The sequence below is a fragment of the Camponotus floridanus genome, unplaced genomic scaffold (genome assembly GCF_003227725.1).
Source record: "Camponotus floridanus strain SB8 unplaced genomic scaffold, Cflo_v7.5 scaffold94, whole genome shotgun sequence".
NCBI lineage: Eukaryota > Metazoa > Arthropoda > Insecta > Hymenoptera > Formicidae > Camponotus > Camponotus floridanus.
This window is the reverse complement of record NW_020229865.1, coordinates 287,175-307,184: the sequence shown is the minus strand read 5'-3', so window position 1 is coordinate 307,184 and position 20,010 is coordinate 287,175. Positions and strand designations below refer to the sequence as shown.

Sequence of the window (20,010 nt, the reverse complement as noted above, 5' to 3'; positions counted from 1 at the left end):
GCTGTGCTTGATGTTGCTGTAAAGTAACCGATGTATTTTGAACCTGGTTCCGAAAGAAGCACAATATGTTCTTCCAATACAGTTTTTCTTGCAAGCTTTTCTCCAATTTTGACTTGAAAAATAGTTTGATCTTTTCGACCATCAAAATAAATTCCAAGCAATTCCAGATGTTGAAATGATTATGAAATTTGAATTTCAGTTCAAATAATTTGAACGTGCTCTACGAATTTTGTTTCGATCGACCATCAACGAAGAATGATTCGGAGATACAATTTCTAAATCTTGAAATGTGGAACGTACAATTATTACTGCTGTTCGATCAGAAATTCCCATTCTGTCATAAGCTATATTAGGAAAACCAATTCTATTTTGTTTAGATGCCTTTGATCTTTGATTGTTATTCAGCGTAAAAGAAAATGATCTTGTATTGGATTCGTCATCATTTACAAAATTTGATTCTGATTCTGTATCTGAAAAATCGATATCAACTGTATTCGATTCAGATGCAGTTCGAGCTCTAGAAATACGTTCCTGCTCAGCAATTTGTCTTTTGTGAGTCTTTTGTAATTTTTTTGTAGTGGCTTTATCAGTTGTTCCAATTACCATTTTTCGCGGACCTCTTTGGTCTAGTAAAAAAGATCTTTCTAATATTGGGACTTTATTTACGCAATTACACTTAGAAAAATTAATGCATTTACAGCAGCATATATCAAAAAGTTTGTTTTCATATTCCTTTTTAAAAGCTACAATTTTCGAAATATATAAATTTGGCTTTGCTGAGAATTTCTTTAGTTTTTGCATTTGATAATTGAATTTCTTGATTTTTGCAAGAGTTCTTTGAAAAGTTATAATTGGTAAAGATACTTGTTCCTAAATAACCCTAATCTTATTTGCTAATATTTTGGAAATAGATTGAAAAGTCGGTTCCTTTGCTGAAATTTTGGAACTTCCCCGAATAAATTCGTAGCATTTTGCCACATCAACATAAGTTGGTAGTCGATTTTTAATGAAATCTGATGACTGTCCAAAATAGGACACTTCAAAATATTACGGATATTTGGCATTTTTCGAAGCAAATTTATAATACAAAAATAACATAAGTATGCAATGAAAAATGAATGTATCTGGAATATGAGTAGGATAAAATGTATATATTTGCTCAAATTCGCTGTCGATCGACTGACTTGTTTCCAGGTGCGTGATTTGTAGTAAAGCTGCTAGATTTCCGCCGCAAGCAACATGCAACTCGTCGTGGAGGGGGTAACGAGGAGGTGAGCGTAAGCGTACGTGTGGACTCGACGCTTCGGCTAACTTCGGATAGTAGAAGAGGATAGAATAGTCCTCTGTCTTCTTCCTACCGAGCTAGCAACGGAAGACGGGCATCGGCCGTCACTTACGCTCACCTCGTTACCCCTTTCACAACATGTTGCATGTTGCTTGCGGCGGAGATCTGGCAGCTTTGATTCGTAGCCGAGTGACCAGAAAACAAACGAATATTACTAAAAGAAAATCGCAGATGTCCGTCGCCTGTTTGTTACGGCTTTGTCTCACCGCCAATGTCGAAGCACTCACGCGCATTGTACACATACATGTACAAAATGATTTGCTCTTATATGTTTTAATTAGTTTAATATGTTAAAATGTTATAATAATTTAAATTATTGACAAAAATGGAATTATAAATTTCAAGAAATTTTGAATTGCATCTTGTTTAAAATTTTTATGATTTTGCTTCTAATCAAATTTTTAAACAAAAGTTGGAGGCAGATAATGAGCTCCGATCGAGTCCAACTTTTTCAAATATTATTTTTAAACATATTCGCACCTTTTCCATCTACAAGCGTTGTAAAATTTGAAAAAATTTTTTTTCTTATAAATACGCTCCACCCTAATATATATATATATATATATATATATATATATATGTATATATATTATATATATTATATATATATGTATATATATGTATAAAGGATGGATGGACTAAGTGTATATACATTGCATGTACTATTCATGTACATATGTATATACCATGGATCTTCTGTGTATTTTTCCGGTTACATTTGCACGTACATTGCACATCCTATGTATGTAAATTCCATCAAGAATGTATATACATAGAATATACAGTATACATAAATGTACATACATTGTATATACTAAATATATTTTAATGTTTTATTCTTTCCCATTTATGGTCATAAAAATTATCATGTCAGCTATCGCGTCGATCGTAATTTCTTATGATTGTTTCCCAAAACATTTAAATTTAAAGTAAAAATATAACTTCAATGCAGTTTCGAGTTGGCATATCTCCACTTCTCCACATCTCTACACCTCCATTTCTCTATATCTCAACTTTTCCATTTTTCCACATGTCTATATCTGTATACTCATATAAACATGGTCGCATGCACATATAAACTCATATAAACATGGTCCTTTCCTATTTATTTTCATAAAAATTATCATGTCAGTTATCGCGTCGATCATAATATATCATGATTGTTTCCCAAAACAGTTCAATTTAAAGTAAAAATATAACTTTAATGCAGTTTCGACTTGGCATATCTCCACTTCTCCATTTCTCCACATGTCCATATCTGTATACTCATATAAACATAGTCGCATGCATCTTTTCCTATTTATGTTCATAAAAATTATCATGTCAACCATCGCGTCTATCGTAATACATTATAATTGTTTCCCAAAACAGTTCAATTCAAATTAAAAATATAACTTCAATGCAGTCTCGAGTTGACATATCTCCACTTCTCCACATCTCCATTTCTCCATATCTCAATTTCTCCATTTCTCCACATGTCCATATCTGTATACTCATATAAACATAGTCGCATGCATCCTTTTCTATTTATTTTCATAAAAATTATCATGTCAGCCATCGCGTCGACCGTAATATATTATGATTGTATCCCAAAACAGTTCAATTTATATTAAAAATACAACTTCAATGCAGTCTCGAATTGACATTTTCCCATTTATCCACATCTCCATTCCTCCATTTCTCCACATCTCCATTTTTCCATTTCTCCACATCTCCATTTCTCCATATCTCCATCTCTCCATTTCTCTACATTTCTATATCTATAAACATGGTCGCATGCATTCTTTCCTATTTATTTTCATAAAAATTATCATGTCAACCATCGCGTTGATCGTAATATATTATGATTGTTTCCCAAAACAGTTCAATTCAAATTAAAAATATAACTTCAATGCAGTCTCGAGTTGACATATCTCCACTTCTCCACATCTCCACATCTCCATTTCTCCATTTCTCTACATCTCCATATCTGTAAATATGGTCGCATGCATCCTTTCCTATTTATTTTCATAAAAATTATCATGTCATCCATCGCGTCGATCGTAATATGTTATGATTGTTTCCCAAAACAGTTCAATTTAAATAAAAAATACAACTTCAATGCAGTCTCGCATTGACATATCTCCACTTCTCCACATCTGCATATTTTCATTTCTCTATATCTCAATTTCTTCATTTCTCCATTTCTCCACATCTCCATATCTCCATCTCTCCATTTCTCTACATCTCCATATCTGTAAACATGGTCGCATGCATCCTTTCTTATTTATTTTCATAAAAATGATCACGCCAGCCATCGCGTCGATCGAAATATATTATGATTGTTTCCCAAAACAGTTCAATTCAAATTAAAAATATTATTTCAATGCAGTCTCGAGTTGACATATCTCCACTTCTCCACATCTCCATTTCTCCACATTTCCAATTCCTCATTTCTCCATATCTCCACATCTAAAACTCGCGTCCGTTGTGCCCAGAATTTTTGCATTTATAGCATTGCATATTTGTGTCTCGAATTGGTCGCGCGTGTTTGGTATCAAATTTATTTTTATTAGAGAAGCCAGGTGCTCGTGTGATAGATGGTCCGATAAGCTTCTCTTCCTCGCTCGCGTCGTTTATCGCTTTTTGGAGCGTTGTGTATCTTTATGAACGCACGAGAATTCGTCTCGCAATGCAATTTGGAAGTTTATTAGAGCCTATTTTTTTAATTGTTTCTTGGATGGCTTGTTTGAATGAAGAAGTTCGTTCTTCTCCTTCCACCATACATATAATTCTATTCTAAGAAAGGCATGTTAAGTTGATTCTCGAAAGTCTCGAAGTATTGTTGCCTCTTTTCCGCGATGCCGATTGATTCTTTTATTGCGCTCAATTCATGTTGTGAGCAGCTGTCATTTGTGATTATTACAAATTTTGACAGCTTATGTGACAGTGAGAAATGTATATATAATAAAAGGGAATAAATGGCGCGAAGCGCGCGCTTTGCATTGTCTAGTTTGAATAAAATTGATACAGTCAATCGTTAAAAATGTGTGTTATTCGTATTATCCGATTGTGACATTTTTCATACTTCTTTGTCTTCATTGTCAGATTCAGACTTTCATACATACTCGTATGCAAAACGATTTTATCCCTCAAGGCGTGTTTGCAGCTTTTATATACTATTATTCGTTCGAATAAATAAATACGTCCTAAGAAATAAAATTGTATATGTATATGTGAGTGCAAAGAATAATAGTATATAAGAGCTGCAAACGCGCCTTGAGGGATAAAATCGTTTTGCATGCGAGTATGTATGAAAGTCTGAATCTGACAATGAAGACTGACAAGGAAAGGGTCGGAAGTGTCCCCCTCCGATTTTAATGAGCTTTGAATATGTTGTAGTCTAGATCAAAATAGGAGACACGTATTTTTTTATAAGTGCTGAGTCGGCCGTTAAGGGGGTGAAACACCTTCTTGAAAAAAATCGATTTTTTCATTTCTCAGCGGATACCGTCGAAGCGATAAGAGATATAAACAAAAGTTTCAAATAAAAGTTTTATGGTCTTTAATGTACTTCAAAATCATGTAATCAGATTTGTCGAAAATGTCATATTTTTCGAAATCCCCCCCCCTCCCTTTTAATGTTTGAAAATTTTTAAATTTGTCTCATAACAAAACTTATAGCTCATTTAACGACAAATTCAATCATATATAATAAAGTTGTATTCCGAAGTCATTATATATATGTATATGGAAATATTACATAAAATACCGTACATAATTATTGCATACAAGAATAACAAATATTCATGGTTGATATCGGTTACAAAGATGATGATCATGAAAGAAATGATTTATACAAAGGGATTTTTTACACCATGCGCAAGAAATTACAGCAATTTCACCGCAAATATCACATGTTGGTTTTAAATTAGTTTTGAAACAAAAATCTACTGGTGTATCAAATTCTTCTGGTTTCTTTTCTAAATAACCACTTTTATACCATGCATATTTGAATAAATTTTTAAACCTTGGTGATGAAAATTGATTATGTGTTAATGATTGTAATTTTAAAATATTGTTTCTTGAATGAAGCTTGACGTCAAGATCTAAAAGCATGATGGTATCTGAAAAATGTCTAACAAAATTTTTCCATAAACGAAAACCGAATACATCTAAAGGTTGTATTTTTCCCGTTGCTCCAGCTGGTATAGTTAACAAATTAATATTGTCTATAAAATCTGGTTTGTTTCTTTGAATTATATCAGGACAATGACCAGTCCAAGAATCTAATAATAACACTGATTTTGGTCCAACATTTGGAAAAAACACTTCTTTTATCCAGATCTCAAAATGATGCGATGTTAATTTTCCAGATTTTGATGCCATGACAAAGATATTATTATCTTTAAACATTGTTTCTTTTACTATTGGACCAAATGTTCCAGTAGGTTCTTTTAAAACAATAAACAGAGGCGATAATAATCTACCATCAGCTGAAACAATAGGTTGTATAGTATAACTATGTGTAGTTGCTGATATGGATTGTACTATGCGCTCTACTTTTTTAATACCAATAGGTGATAGTGAACGACCGGAATGAAATTCTAATTGAAATCCACTTTGGTCCGAATTATATACATTTTCAATTCCATATTGTATAATAGAAGATTTAACATTTTCGATAAATGACTTGCTTCGTGCTTCTAAATCTTTGTCTGACGCTAAATTTTTTTTTGTTATAAATTTTGTAATTTTTCTAGATACGATATTATGTGCAAGCTTAAACCTTTTTACCCATGATAATGATGCTGTAAACCCAAGTAGATTTACTTCCTTCTGTGCGCGAAGAGCCCATCGAGCAATATCAATGTCATGAATAATTATTCCCTTTTCAATACCTTCATGGAATTTATTTAACGTATATGTTGAAATTTCTTTCAGTTTATCAAATCTGTTGCCACCTTGATTTACTTGCTGCTCCCATCTTCTTAATTGACGTAATGACGTGACTTTCCGAAATCTATTTCTTATAGATGCAAGAGTTCTTGACTTTTTTGTTCCACTTCTCCATAACTCTACTGCATTTCTTTTATATTCTATTGGTACAGAATCCGCAACACATTCAATTTCTTTTACAAAATATGTGTCTTCTTCTCTTTCTTCATCAATTACAGGTTCTACTTCAGGTATATCAAATTCGTTTTGAAAATCTAATGATGATTCTTCATAAACTTCAAACGCTTCTTCATACATTGATCGAAGCATATTTTCCATCATGTCTTTTGTTTCATTTTCATCTGTTGTAACAGGACTTTCTGGGAATTCCCCAGTCATATACAGTGCAGTGTATAGCAGTACTGCTACATTTCTTGGATTAAACATTATCTAAAAAAATTATTAACATTATGTATATTTGTTTTATAAATATTAGCAAAAAAATACTTATTAGCAACAAAAATATTTTATTATTTAATGCGTATTAATAATTTGTTACGTTTTCCGAGTTTCATGAAAAATAGAACAGTTTTATCACATAACTTAAATAAAGTAATAAAATATTAATTATAATTTAAATACATTAAAACAAAACAGATAAACCGCAATTTTGAATGAAGTGTAAGTAAAAGCAAAAAACTATAAAAGTTTTAAAAATCGAAAAAGTACATACATACTGTATTGTTGTGTGCGTGGGGCACAATTGTTTTTTCAGGATAACGGCTAGTCTTGTTAATTAACTCGAGCACTTGTTAATTATTTGATAACTGATTTGTGACTGTCCGCCGCTTCTAGGCGGTGGCTTTTAACGCCTCCGGTTCTGAACGATTATCGGAGGAGGATCGCGCGGTGGCATGACCAAATAAAATCATTGGTTATTTCTAAAGTGGCGTGATCAAAATGCAAGCGAAGGAAGTCCGAAGACTTCCTCGCATTTTATTGCAATTCAGCGCTATTTCGAGAGTGATTTCTTCCTCTGTTTGATGACTTGGCCGTGTGATACTGGCTGTATCAGCACTTCGGGCAGCTGACTTTCTTATCGCGACGCATTTTTTCGCTCGCTTTATAAGTTATAATCCTTTTAATTATTTTCTTATATATATAAATATATTTACTATCGCGCTCGCGTATATTCGATAGACGCTTTAATAGTAATATGTGTTCCACTGCACGCAGTTGTTAATAAAATAATATATTGCACCAACTCATTTCGCGAATGCGACATCTGTTTATTCATAGAATTGAATCTATTAACATCGGCATCTGATCAATAATTTTCCTTGTCCGACTAGTTTTATTTTTCATGCATTAAAAACATTACTTTTCCATATAAATTATATGTATATTTATTGTCACATAATATAGACATATATTATAATTATAATTATTATATAATTTATAATTATATTTATAAATATAATTTCTATAATTTATAAAAATATATTCTCATAAATTATTTATTGCTAATTTATGGTTGCCTCTGTGAGTTTGCGAAGAAAAATGACTGTCGCTGTGAATAACGAGCGTCATAAGGCGGATAAAGCGGGCGTATAGTAGTGTATAGGGATATTTTTAATTTATTTCTGAAAAATGTGACTTCGGAATACAACTTTATTATATATGATTGAATTTGTCGTTAAATGAGCTATAAGTTTTGTTATGAGACAAATTTAAAAATTTTCAAACATTAAAAGGGAGGGGGGGGGATTTCGAAAAATATGACATTTTCGACAAATCTGATTACATGATTTTGAAGTACATTAAAGACCATAAAACTTTTATTTGAAACTTTTGTTTATATCTCTTATCGCTTCGACGGTATCCGCTGAGAAATGAAAAAATCGATTTTTTTCAAGAAGGTGTTTCACCCCCTTAACGGCCGACTCAGCACTTATAAAAAAATACGTGTCTCCTATTTTGATCTAGACTACAACATATTCAAAGCTCATTAAAATCGGAGGGGGACACTTCCGACCCTTTCCTTGTAAGAAGTAATACTACGTGTATAGAGATACAATTATCTTACTTTCCCTCTATTGCAAATGCTACCATAAAATTACAGAAATTATAGAATAACTTAATTATAGAATAACTTAAAAAAGAATCGATAAGAATGTCTATAGATCCATTGCAATTGTTCAAGCATTTATGTGTATTATATAATGCATGTGTTTCAGTTTTATTTCTCGTGGCATAGATATCATTATCATAAGAAAGATCACATACTTTCTCCCGCTTATATGTCGACATATGATTAATGCATTATTGATTGTACTATTCTGCTTCAAACTGCCGCTTCTTGTTCTTTCTTGCAGCATTTTTTAATGTGCTATTTCATGCTTTATCAAGATCTTTTTATGTAGCAAGCATTGATGCCTAATATGGCAATCATCTATGTAAAGTTTGAACGGATATTTTATATTCTTCGAGTGTTTGGAACCTTTACGAATATATGGCCTGCACGTCCGAATATTAAAAAAAACGAACTTTTTCTTCGTGATCTTTATTATTATTCTGCTATTTTTATATTTATGGCAGCAGTATGGATACCAATGATAATAAAAACGTATAAATCTCGAAACGATGTCAGTATATTAATGAAGAATATATCTCACATAGCAGCCTTAACCGAAGCTATTTTTAATTCAATATTGTGCAGAATTAAAAAACGACAACTGCAGGTAAATGTACATGTATTATCTACATATACAGGGTGTCTGCTAAATATGCGGCAAAAATTCAGGGGGTGATTTATTGGGTTATTTTAAGACTTTTTTGTTATCTGATGATTTTCGAAAAAATGCTTTGTTTCGAAAATAAAAGCAATAAAAGTTTTTTGACCAATTTTTTATTCCATAGATAACAGGCGATACAGGTTTTTTAACAAAATTATTGAAAATTACAAGAAAAAAAAAAACAAAAATTGGTCAAAAAACTTTTATTGCTTTTATTTTCGAAACAAAGCATTTTTTTCGAAAAATTGGTCAAAAAACTTTTACTGCTTTTATTTTCGAAACAAAGCATTTTTTCGAAAATCATCAAATAACAAAAAAGTCTTAAAATAACCCAATAAATCACCCCCTGAATTTTTGCCGCATGTTTAGCAGACACCCTGTATATGTATGTATGTATGTACGTGTATATATGTATATGCATGTATAGCACACGCGTATGTATATGTGTAGGTGTACATATGTGGGTGTGTCAAAATTATGGCATTTTGATATATAAATTAAAGTCAATAATTATTACAAATATATTATCGATTGTTAAAAAATGCCACTAAATATCACACATTATTAAATATATAATATTTTACTACCCACACAGCACTAAGTCATCTAAAAGTATTATTAAAACTGGACATATTTTTGTCACAGACATCTTTTACCGACATCGTTAAGTCGACGACTAAAAGATGACTAAAAGTTTCATGACCCGAATTAAGTGATTTTTTAGTCTTGTTCATATGATGACTAAAAGATGACTTGATTGATTCTATATAGATTATCGACACTCGATAATAAGAATACGTCAATACACACAATAAATGGACTATTTCTCTCATTTGTTCCAATTGGACTATTTCGCCTAATTTCTAATCATCTGTTTAATATTCTGAATCCTAACAAGGAATCCAGATTATTAAATAACTTATTTTAATTTCAATTTGTCAGAAATTAAACTGATAAACAGGAATGTCAGGAAAAGGATGCGGCTCATACGCATACAATCATTCTGCGTAGCACATGTATATGTGGCTCTCTCTGATTGATGCGTGTGAGCAGTATCCTCTTTCTTGCATTATTGTTCGTAAAAGGCAAAAATGTGCTTCTTATATTAATTACTAATTCTTTATATACATTTCGTAATAAATATTGTATTAAATACGAGATAAGTTAAGAGTTGCTCGCCGCATAGCGACAAGCGAAGAAACACGTGCCACATACTATTGTCACCTTTTTCGACAAAGCAAAAAGATGTCTTTATAGAACAACTTTTTGTCGAAAAGATAACTTAGAAAAGACATTTTTTCGTTATCTTTTAATATAATATGCTGTGTGGGTATTTTTTACTATATTACTACTTTTTACTTTTATTATATTACTAATTAATATTATTAAGAAATCACTATCATAAACACGAAATTAAAGTCTTAAATTTTGTGTGGATTATATTTTGTGGTAATTATTAAATATATTGTACATGATACATGTTTTATGTTGATAAAATAAACGTGTTCAAATTTTAAATGTATTTGATTCTGTAAATCTGATATTTTATGCTAGATAATTATACAACATATTAAATATATGAAATATACGAGTATAAAAAAATTATTTGAAATATATAAATTTATTTGAAATATATTTTATTCTAATTCTATCTAATGTTATAAATATTTATTTTAGAGTCTGTTGATGAGTATCGAAAAATTTATGGAAATCTCAAAATATCGTGAAAGAATCGTTCTACAGAAATATGTAAACCGTTATGCAATGTTTATATCGACTGTTGCAATATCCTTCTTTGTAGCAGGAATCACTGTCATTTTCTCTCCGTTATTTTTATCTCAAGAATTTCCTTTAGATGTGTGGTATCCGTTTTCGACAGAATCATTGTTACGAAAATTTATTCTCTATATTATGCAAATATTTACAATCACACAGACTGTCTTCTGCCTTGATGTAGATATCATGATTGCTGTCATCTTATTCTATTCTACAGTTAAATTAGAGATATTGGCTTCCGAAGTGGAACAAGCTACTAATGAAATTGATATCATATCATGCATTAGAAAACATCAGGAAATAATAAAGTAAATGATAAAATATTTTTTTTATATCTTCTATATATTATCTTTTATAGTATATTATGGCACACTTTTGCACATATTAATCGCATGTACAATTATTGCATTATCAGTTATAATGATCTACTCAATACATAGTAAATATAGTATTTAATACACAGTAATACGACAGTATAAGTAAGAACAGTAGGTACACTCTCCTGAAAAGTTAGTAAATGAATATGGCTACTGTGACACAACCAAGAACATGGCGGTTGTCGTCTGGCAGTACTGACATACATGCATGAGTTAGGTTGGGCTGATGACAGAGAATGAGACATTGAGAGAATGAGATAAGTGCTTACATCTGTCGCAGTCGTGAACGTAAAGTAAGGCAGAGAAAAACGTATAAGTTGCATATACGTTTTTTCACTACGCCTTCGCCACGCGCTTACACACTCATCGCTCCTCCCCTCCCCAATCACCGCTTCGCCGCGTGTTGCCATTATGTTACAGTCAGACCGCCTTCGCCGTCGTGTGCTTCCAGCCACGCGCATTGGCCGATCTTCTTTATTTAATTTTTCGTTAATTATTGTGACAATCACAAAACAATACAGGTCCTTCCTTTTTAATTTGAGCCAATCTACTTCCTTACTTCGTGAAGGTCAAAAATTTCCTGACACCTTGTATATTAATACAATTACATAGTATATGGTACCTCTCTCTGATTATTAAATAAAATATATATAATAAAACTTTAAATAGTAATAATTATTTAAAAATTATCAAAAGTAAAGTTATTTAAGTATTATTAAAATGTTGATCTGCAGATTTGAACTGTAATAGTTATTAATAGTTGTTAAGTTTCTTACTTATTTAAATTAAAGCGCGCTTGCACAATCAACAATATGGCGGATGGTTGGCCATAAAAAAAAATTAAAGACACTGATGCAAAGTGTACATACTGTTCTTACTTATACTGGTAATACATAGTGAATACAGTGGAACTTCATAATAGCGTACAGGATTCTCCTACAAAAAAACAAAGTTGCTTCCATGTGTAAAGCATTTCGGTTAGTCAGTGTTCGACGTATAGTCAGTGTCAGACGTATTAATCTGCACTGGCTGTATTTGTAAAAATTTAAATATGTATACCTAAAAATTCAAATATATCTAAAGTCGGTATGATATTCGAGCGACGAATGATGCCGAGCCATATCACTATGACGTACACTTTCTTCTTAGAGTCCAAAATCTGAAAATCTTATACGAGTAAAGGAAAAATAACGGGGTTTTCTCAGGTTTTGATCATAGAACCTTCTAAACAATCAGTAAATACTCTGCTGCTGAGTTCCTTATTGATGTATTCCTAATATCTATAAAAGATTAATAATTTAATCCCCCTCCCCTCGTATTAATTTAATGGAAAATGACTTTCCATTGAATTAGCTGAATTTTTCATATGTTTTAGATTAAGATATTCTGATTAAAAGTCTCAATGGACACAACTCTCGAAAATAGACAGTTCTACTTGCATTATTAAACCTTAGAACGGTACCTTCGTGTGCGACTAATAATACAAGAAAGGTTTCTTTTCACTTATTTTTTTGTTTTTAAATATGACTACATCTATATAACGAGTATTTGCTCTTATAACTAATGGTTAACAGATAATGTGGCTCATTTAACCTTTGTCAATGAGCATCAACTTTTACTTTTGTGTTATCTAACTGGGACGAGGTCATTTGGTTTACATCTCTTTAATCTTCTTATCCTTCCCGTAGTATTAAGGAGATGCCTCAGAGTTTATATAAAACATCAGTCGCCGCTGATGTTTCATTGCAGTCTCTGTTATGGCTTCTTTAACTGTTTTAATGTTAAAGTCATGATGAAGGCGATTCGTGCGCATGTATTTAGTGGAATCTTTTACACAATGCAATACTTTATTTTGGAACTTCTGAATTATCTCAATATGTGTTTTCCTAGCGCATCCCTATAATTGCGCACCGTAAGTTTGTAATGATGCACCCCGGAATGCATCGTGTCCCGGCAAAACATCAGCCGGAAGCTGCCGCCCGACGACCACCGGTCGGGCAGAGGCAGAGGGCTGTGTGCCCACTTTTTAAAACCTAACAAAAAGCCGGGTAGGAAGTCCGACGAAACACCGTCGGCCGGGATCCGCCGATTGAGAACCGCACGGCATCCCGAGCACCGTCACCGGGAGCCGACGAATGAGAACCCCCGCGCAATTATACCGTTATTTTTTCCGCCGGCCGGTGGGAGGGAATAACAAATACGCCGGCGCGGGCCATAATTAGCAGTATAAAAAGGGCTCCCGGTGACACTTAAGATCAGATCCTTCCGATCCTCTCGAGCGAAAGCTAGTCTGAAGGCAAGTTAAGCGAAGAAAAAACTCCAAGCGACAATACGAGCCGAAGGTAGTGTGAACGCTGCCTCAGCCGATCGATATCGGCGCTCAATATCGCTCTTTACCAAAAGAATATCCTAATTAGGACGTCGTCTCACGTCACGAGGTGGAACTTGAGCCGCCTCCGACGCTCGCTAGCGTCACGACGCCTTCCGAAAACCCAAAATCCATCCAGGGAAGCGAATTTAAATAATTAAACTCCCGAATTAAAGCCGAGCGCTTGGAATACGGGAACCGCCACAAAAACCAGCGAAAGAAGCGCAGCAAAAACCTCGCCGCTGCGCACCGAAGAAACGCGCCCGTTAAATCGGTGCATCGTAAAAACAGCGATTCTCCGTACGAGAATTAAATCCGCGGATTATCCCATCCTAACCGCCGAACCAGCGCAATTACACGCGACTCCACTGAAATAAAGACACCGAGCGACGCGCAAAAACGAGGAACACACATCCGGGACAATCGATATATCGATTGTCGACCGCGCGCCCGATCTTTCTCACGCCGCGCGAAACCTGCGCGTCCGCGCACGCACACACAAGCATCCACACCGAACAATTTATATACACACAAGCATCCATACCGAACAATTTATACACACACACACACACACACACACACTTGTATACACCACACGGTAAAATAAAATACATTTACAAATACATTCAGAGCATTTCTTCCTCCTGGAACCGACGGCTATCCGTTCTGCGATCCGCGCGAAATAGCGACGTTACAAGTTCAAACTGGCTTTAGAACTTGTTGATATCAATGATTTATTATACACGGACAGCTAGGAGCAACGTCCCAGCAGCCAATACAGTCTGCTAAATTTGAGGTTTAGCTCCTTTCTTTTTTACATGTTCTTTCCAACGTAATTTAGTATCCAAAGTCATGTCTAGATATTTTGCTGTGTTAGACATTGGAATAGCTACTTTGTATACACAAGAAGACCAGGGTACTTGTAATTGATGAAGTTGACATGCTGTGATTTATTCTCATTAAGACTAATGCCACTTTTTAATCCATTGTGACATTGTTTATTGCGCTTTATAGTTTGTTAGTCGCTTCTTCTTAGTACCAATAGAAAAGAGAGCCGTATTATTCGTAAAAGTAGTAAGTATAAGTAAATAATGACGGCTCTCTCATTCCACAGGATATCACAAGTGTATAGTAAGTACAGAATTGATTCTCAGTACACTTCTCTGGCAGTAAACTCCTGCGAAAGATTGTAACTTTATCTTATTGTTTGACTCGAAAAAATCTATCTGAAATATATGATTTTAGAAATAGACTGAAAGATTTCGGAAGTAGTCTTCTTAGTTTCCATTCCAGGCCCCGATGCCAGACTTTGTCTAAAAGCCGGTGTTATGTCTAGGAAAATTGCCGAGCAATTTTTTCTTCTTCTAGGCTTCTTTCAATGATGTCTGTGATTCGATGTATTGTTCTATCGAATGTACCTCCTGAAATCCAAATTGATGAGGCGGGATTAGTTTATGACTTTCAATAATTGGTCTGAGTCATTTTAATAGCAGTTTTTCAAATAGTTTGGAAATAATTGGAAGTAACGATATCGATTTATACGAAGCTACCTTTTTCACATTGGTTTATCTAGTTTTGGGATTGATAACCTCTGCTATTTTCCAATTTTTAGGCTCGTATTTGAGCCGGAAAGCATTGAACAGGTACCTGTATTTGACAGTTGCTTTCCTTAGCAGCTCTTCTTTAAGATTTTGCCGTTAATTAGGTCGAATTCAGGAGCTTTTTTAATATTAATATTTGTATCAATCTTGTATTTAACTTTTTTTGATGTAACAAGTTTAATAACAGTCTTCACCGTTGTTAAGGGGATCCTAAAGCGACGGGCGAACTCCGACGGATTAGCGCCCCCATCTAAATGTAATTAAAAATGTCGATAATATCGACATTTTTAGATACGCTATTACCGACATTATTATTTGAAGCATGCATAATATAATAGAAAATGCAATCTTTTGCATTGCGTTAAATATATTGAAATGAGATAATATCATATTTTTATTGATTTACATATACATGCATATATATAATATATTTCATACATGTTTAAAAAAAAAAAAAAATATATACAGGGTGTCCCATTTTAATGCCCCACCCCAAATAACTTTCTTATTTTTAATTTTAGAAAAAGATGTTTCAGACAAAAGTTGTATGGTTTCGAGGGGGACATAAGATGGTACCATTAATTTGATCTTGAAGAGTCACATGAAGGTTACGTGAAGATCATTTTCAATTTCTTAAATGGAACACCCTATATATTTTTGCATATTCTTGTAGCTTATCTCGAGAGCTTTCCAAAACACTATAAATAAACATTTTTTCATCAAGTACTTTTCGAATTATGAGGCTTGAAGTAATTTCCTAATTTTACATAAACCATAAAATATCTTGTAAAATATTCATTTTTCGATTATCTTACCTTAATATTTTTATGTACAAAATAATGAGAGGAATCAATTGGTGTAAAGAAAACATACAGTTGTTTTTAAGAAAAAATATGGAATTGTTAATTGCAAATTACATATTTTTTTCTTAAAAACAACTGTATGTTTTCTTTGCACCAATGGATTTCTCTCATTATTTTGTACATAAAAGTATTAAGGTAAGATAATCAAAAAATGAATATTTTACAAGATATTTTATGGTTTATGTAAAATTAAAAAATGATTTCAAGCCTCATAACTTGGAAAGTACTTAATGAAAACTAATTTAATTATAGTGTTTTGGAAAGCTCTCGAGATAAGCTACAAGAATATGCAAAAATATATAGGGTGTTCCATTTAAGAAATTGAAAATGATCTTCACGTAACCTTCATGTGACTCTTCAAGATCAAATTAATGGTACCATCTTATGTCCCCCTCGAAACCATACAACTTTTGTCTGAAACATCTTTTTCTAAAATTAAAAATAAGAAAGTTATTTGGGGTGGGGCATTAAAATGGGACACTCTGTATATATATGTATATATATATATATATAATTAAATATGTTATATATTATATATATGTAAATATATTATATATATAATTGTTGTATATGTAAATGATATGAAAATTATATAATTATAATATAAATTTACAAACATTTACATTACATTATATATTTATCTCATCGCAAATATGAATAGAATAATAAATTTATTCATTTCTTCAATTTACAATTTCTGAATATAGAGTAGGCCAATTTTTATAAGATGCAATATACCTTTTTTATTTCTCCAATTTTAATTAATGAAGATAATCTTTACATTGAGATTTTTTTAGATCGCCTCTGGGATAAATATTTTTTAATTACCACAGCGATCATGCAAATCGCATCTGGTATAAAATATTTTTAAAAACCAGCACACGAATAGATCGCCTCTGGAACAAATCTTTTTTAATTACCACAGCGCTCATGCAACCGCGTCTGGTATAAAATATTTTTAAAAACCAGCACACAAATAGATCGCCTCTGGGACAAATGTTTTTTAATTACCATAGCGCACATGCAAACCGCATCTGAAATATTTCTAAAAACAACCAGCACACGAATTAGATCGCCTCTGAATTTTTTTTAATTATCAGCTCACGAATAGATCGGCTCTGAAATAAATATTTTAATAACCAGAGCGCACATGCAAACCGCATCTGGTATGAAATATTTCTAAAAACAACCAGCACACGAATTAGATCGCCTCTGGATTTTTTTTAATTATTAGCTCACGAATAGATCGCCTTTTTTTTTAAAAAATTACCCGATTTACGCCGTGTTTGATATCATTTTAATCGCAAAAATCTCATTAATTCATTGAAATTATTTTCAAACTGATGAAATTAAAAATAAAAATTTTTATTTTTATTTTATAAGATGTTTACATCTTCGTGAATTGCAAATGGATAGAGGAAGCGAAGAAACCGATTGTAAGAGCCTTCGGAACTCTTTGATGATAGGTCATCTCGCTCGCTCTCTACTGATCGTCTTGCTTTCTCCGTCACACTTGACAATCATAATAGACAGCTTGAAAAGATAAACGGACCCAAGAATCAAGAGTGAGCGAGACAGTAATTGATGCGAGCGAGACAATTATAAGAGCGAGCGAGACAATAATAGATGCGAGCGAGACAATAATAAGAGCGAGCGAGACAGTAATAGATGCGAGCGAGAGGAAAATAATAGTGTGAAAGGAAGATTCGATTTCGAGTCGGAGTTCGAGTCCTCGTTGCTCATGCTATTTTTTGTTCGCTCTTTTTATTTTGCTCGTTCTTATTACCTTCTTACTTCTTCACGAAATTGTCGCATCACTTTTGTACATATATGCGTCTATACATACACATACTCACACACACTCACATCGACACACACACCGACACACACACACACACACACACACACACACACACACACACACACACACACACACACACACATATATATTGTATATATGTATAACTTACACAGAATATTTTTTACGTAACACGTTGTAACGCTGTTTTCTCGCAGCTTGTTACGTCGTTGTGTCTACTACGCGGAATTTGAGAAAGAAAACGCAAGAATTTAATGCTTTAGTGGGCGCGTACATGTATACTAACGTATCCTTTTACATGCAAGATGAAAGAGAAGGATGGTACGAGATTGACTCTCCTTCTCACACAAATCGATTATAGCGCCGTCTGTCGCGCTAGCAAGCAACTAATTTACAGGACTGTTTTATTCACATGCCTCGATTTCCCACACACACATATGCACGAAATTTTTGTGCACATTAATTATTTTTACTACGCTTCTAAACGCATTTCTAACTGTTCATGTATATTCCTTCAGGAAATTCTGAGGTGAGAGTGCTCTTATTTTGTACGTACAAACTGCAAAACTTTTATATTCAGCTAATATTGTTACGAGTTGATGTCAGAAGCCGATAAGAAAACTGTAATTTTCTATTTTTTTTTCATTTTGAACAAAAAATGGTTCACTCTCATCTTTGTTGCTATGTGTAATTTAATTGTGGAAAAGCATTTATTATTCTGTGCAACTAATAAAGAGTATAGCGTGCACAAAATTTTGTCGGTAAAAAAGTCGACTTTAGGATCCCCTTAATGGGAAAAATATTTTCTTTCGCTGTTTGCCGCATAAAAGATTAGAATGTTTTTTTTTTCAAAATAGTATGCAAACATGTTTCCTTATCTTCGTTAGTCCGTCCTCATATTCCATCACTCTTCTTCAAGTGTGACGACTGAATTAAGTTTCTTAATTTTTCTTGTGGCTTTCCACAAGGAATAATCATTAGCTTTGTCAGCAGAAAGCTTCTTCAAATATTCACTTATCGATTTTTGCTTGTGCTTTTTAATTGCTGTGATGAGTTCATGAGTTAATCGATTTAAAATAGTTTTATAAGCCGGATAGCGAGTTTGTTGTCATCTTTTTCTTGCTTTGTGTTTTTCTTCAACTTTCATATGGATCTCCACATGGTAGCTTATACTCGAGTCCCTTCTTTCATAGTTTCTGGTAATTATTTTGGTAAAATTTTCAGCTTCTGTATTAAGCTGTAGCTCAACTTTTAAAGGCATTTTTAAGTTAATTACTTCTAATTCTATTTTTAATTTTTGCTTGTTGGTAGATTGATTTTCTAGCGTGGTTTTAATGCTTTTCTTGACTATCAGTTCCTTACACTTATAAAATATATTAAATGTTTATATATATGTAATATATGTAGATTCTGAACACACACACCCTTCCAAATACTTCCATATACACATATTTAACAATGCATCTGGCAACAACATGAGGCAGTAATTGTTACCATATTAAATATCTTCGAATCTATAAGATCCAGAGAGAAATTTGGGAATCAAAATTACGTGGTATGAAGAGAGCTATGATGATAATAATTTTTGTTCAGATGTAGAAGATATCAAGATTATCTTTATTTTCTGAAATAATCCTAATTTTTTATATAAATCGATTTCTCGCAATATTCCAAATAAAAATGAAGTTATAAAGGTAGGAGCCAAAAATTATAGCCAAAAATTGAACAGTTTACGAGATATTTTATACTTTCAATTGACAGAATTTTATAAATCATAAAATATCTCGTAAAATATTTATTTTTCGATTATCTTACATCAAACATTTATACACAAAAAATAAATATGGACCATTATGGTGCGTCAAAACAAATCCCCACCACTCAGCCCCTGGCGCCGTGGGCGTGGCCAGGTGAAGTGGAGGGAAGCATGATTTTGATTGGTGGACTAAGATATTGAGAAGTTAGTTTAGGTGCTAAATACCTGAAGAAACAATACCCCCACCTCCCGGAAATCTCGATTTTGACGATTGGCTTGCACCATAGTGGCCCAGAGCTGCGAATTGGTCGACTCCGACTATGTCGCCAATTTAGAAACTTTTTATTTCCCTACCTCCACAGTATTAGATTTGAAGAAGCAATCTTCCTCCCA

At 33.0% G+C, this 20,010-nt stretch overlaps 1 protein-coding gene across 1 annotated transcript; it reads left to right on the top strand.

The window, feature by feature from the left end:
- The first annotated feature begins 8,674 nt into the window (after window positions 1-8,674).
- On the top strand, window positions 8,675-11,145 carry LOC112639857. The gene is made up of 2 exons (XM_025415024.1): window positions 8,675-9,003; window positions 10,735-11,145. The coding sequence occupies exons 1-2, from the start codon at window positions 8,695-8,697 to the stop codon at window positions 11,143-11,145; spliced, it is 720 nt and encodes a 239-aa protein (XP_025270809.1). The 5' UTR covers window positions 8,675-8,694.
- Window positions 11,146-20,010: the final 8,865 nt, after the last annotated feature.

What these genes read in the sequence shown, in the direction of transcription:
- LOC112639857 (XM_025415024.1), top strand. Translation starts at nt 8,695, where the DNA reads ATGCCTAATATGGCAATCATCTATGTAAAGTTTGAACGGATATTTTAT. An exon ending in TTAAAAAACGACAACTGCAG is followed by an intron (nt 9,004 to 10,734) that starts GTAAATGTACAT and finishes TATTTATTTTAG; the next exon opens with AGTCTGTTGATGAGTATCGA.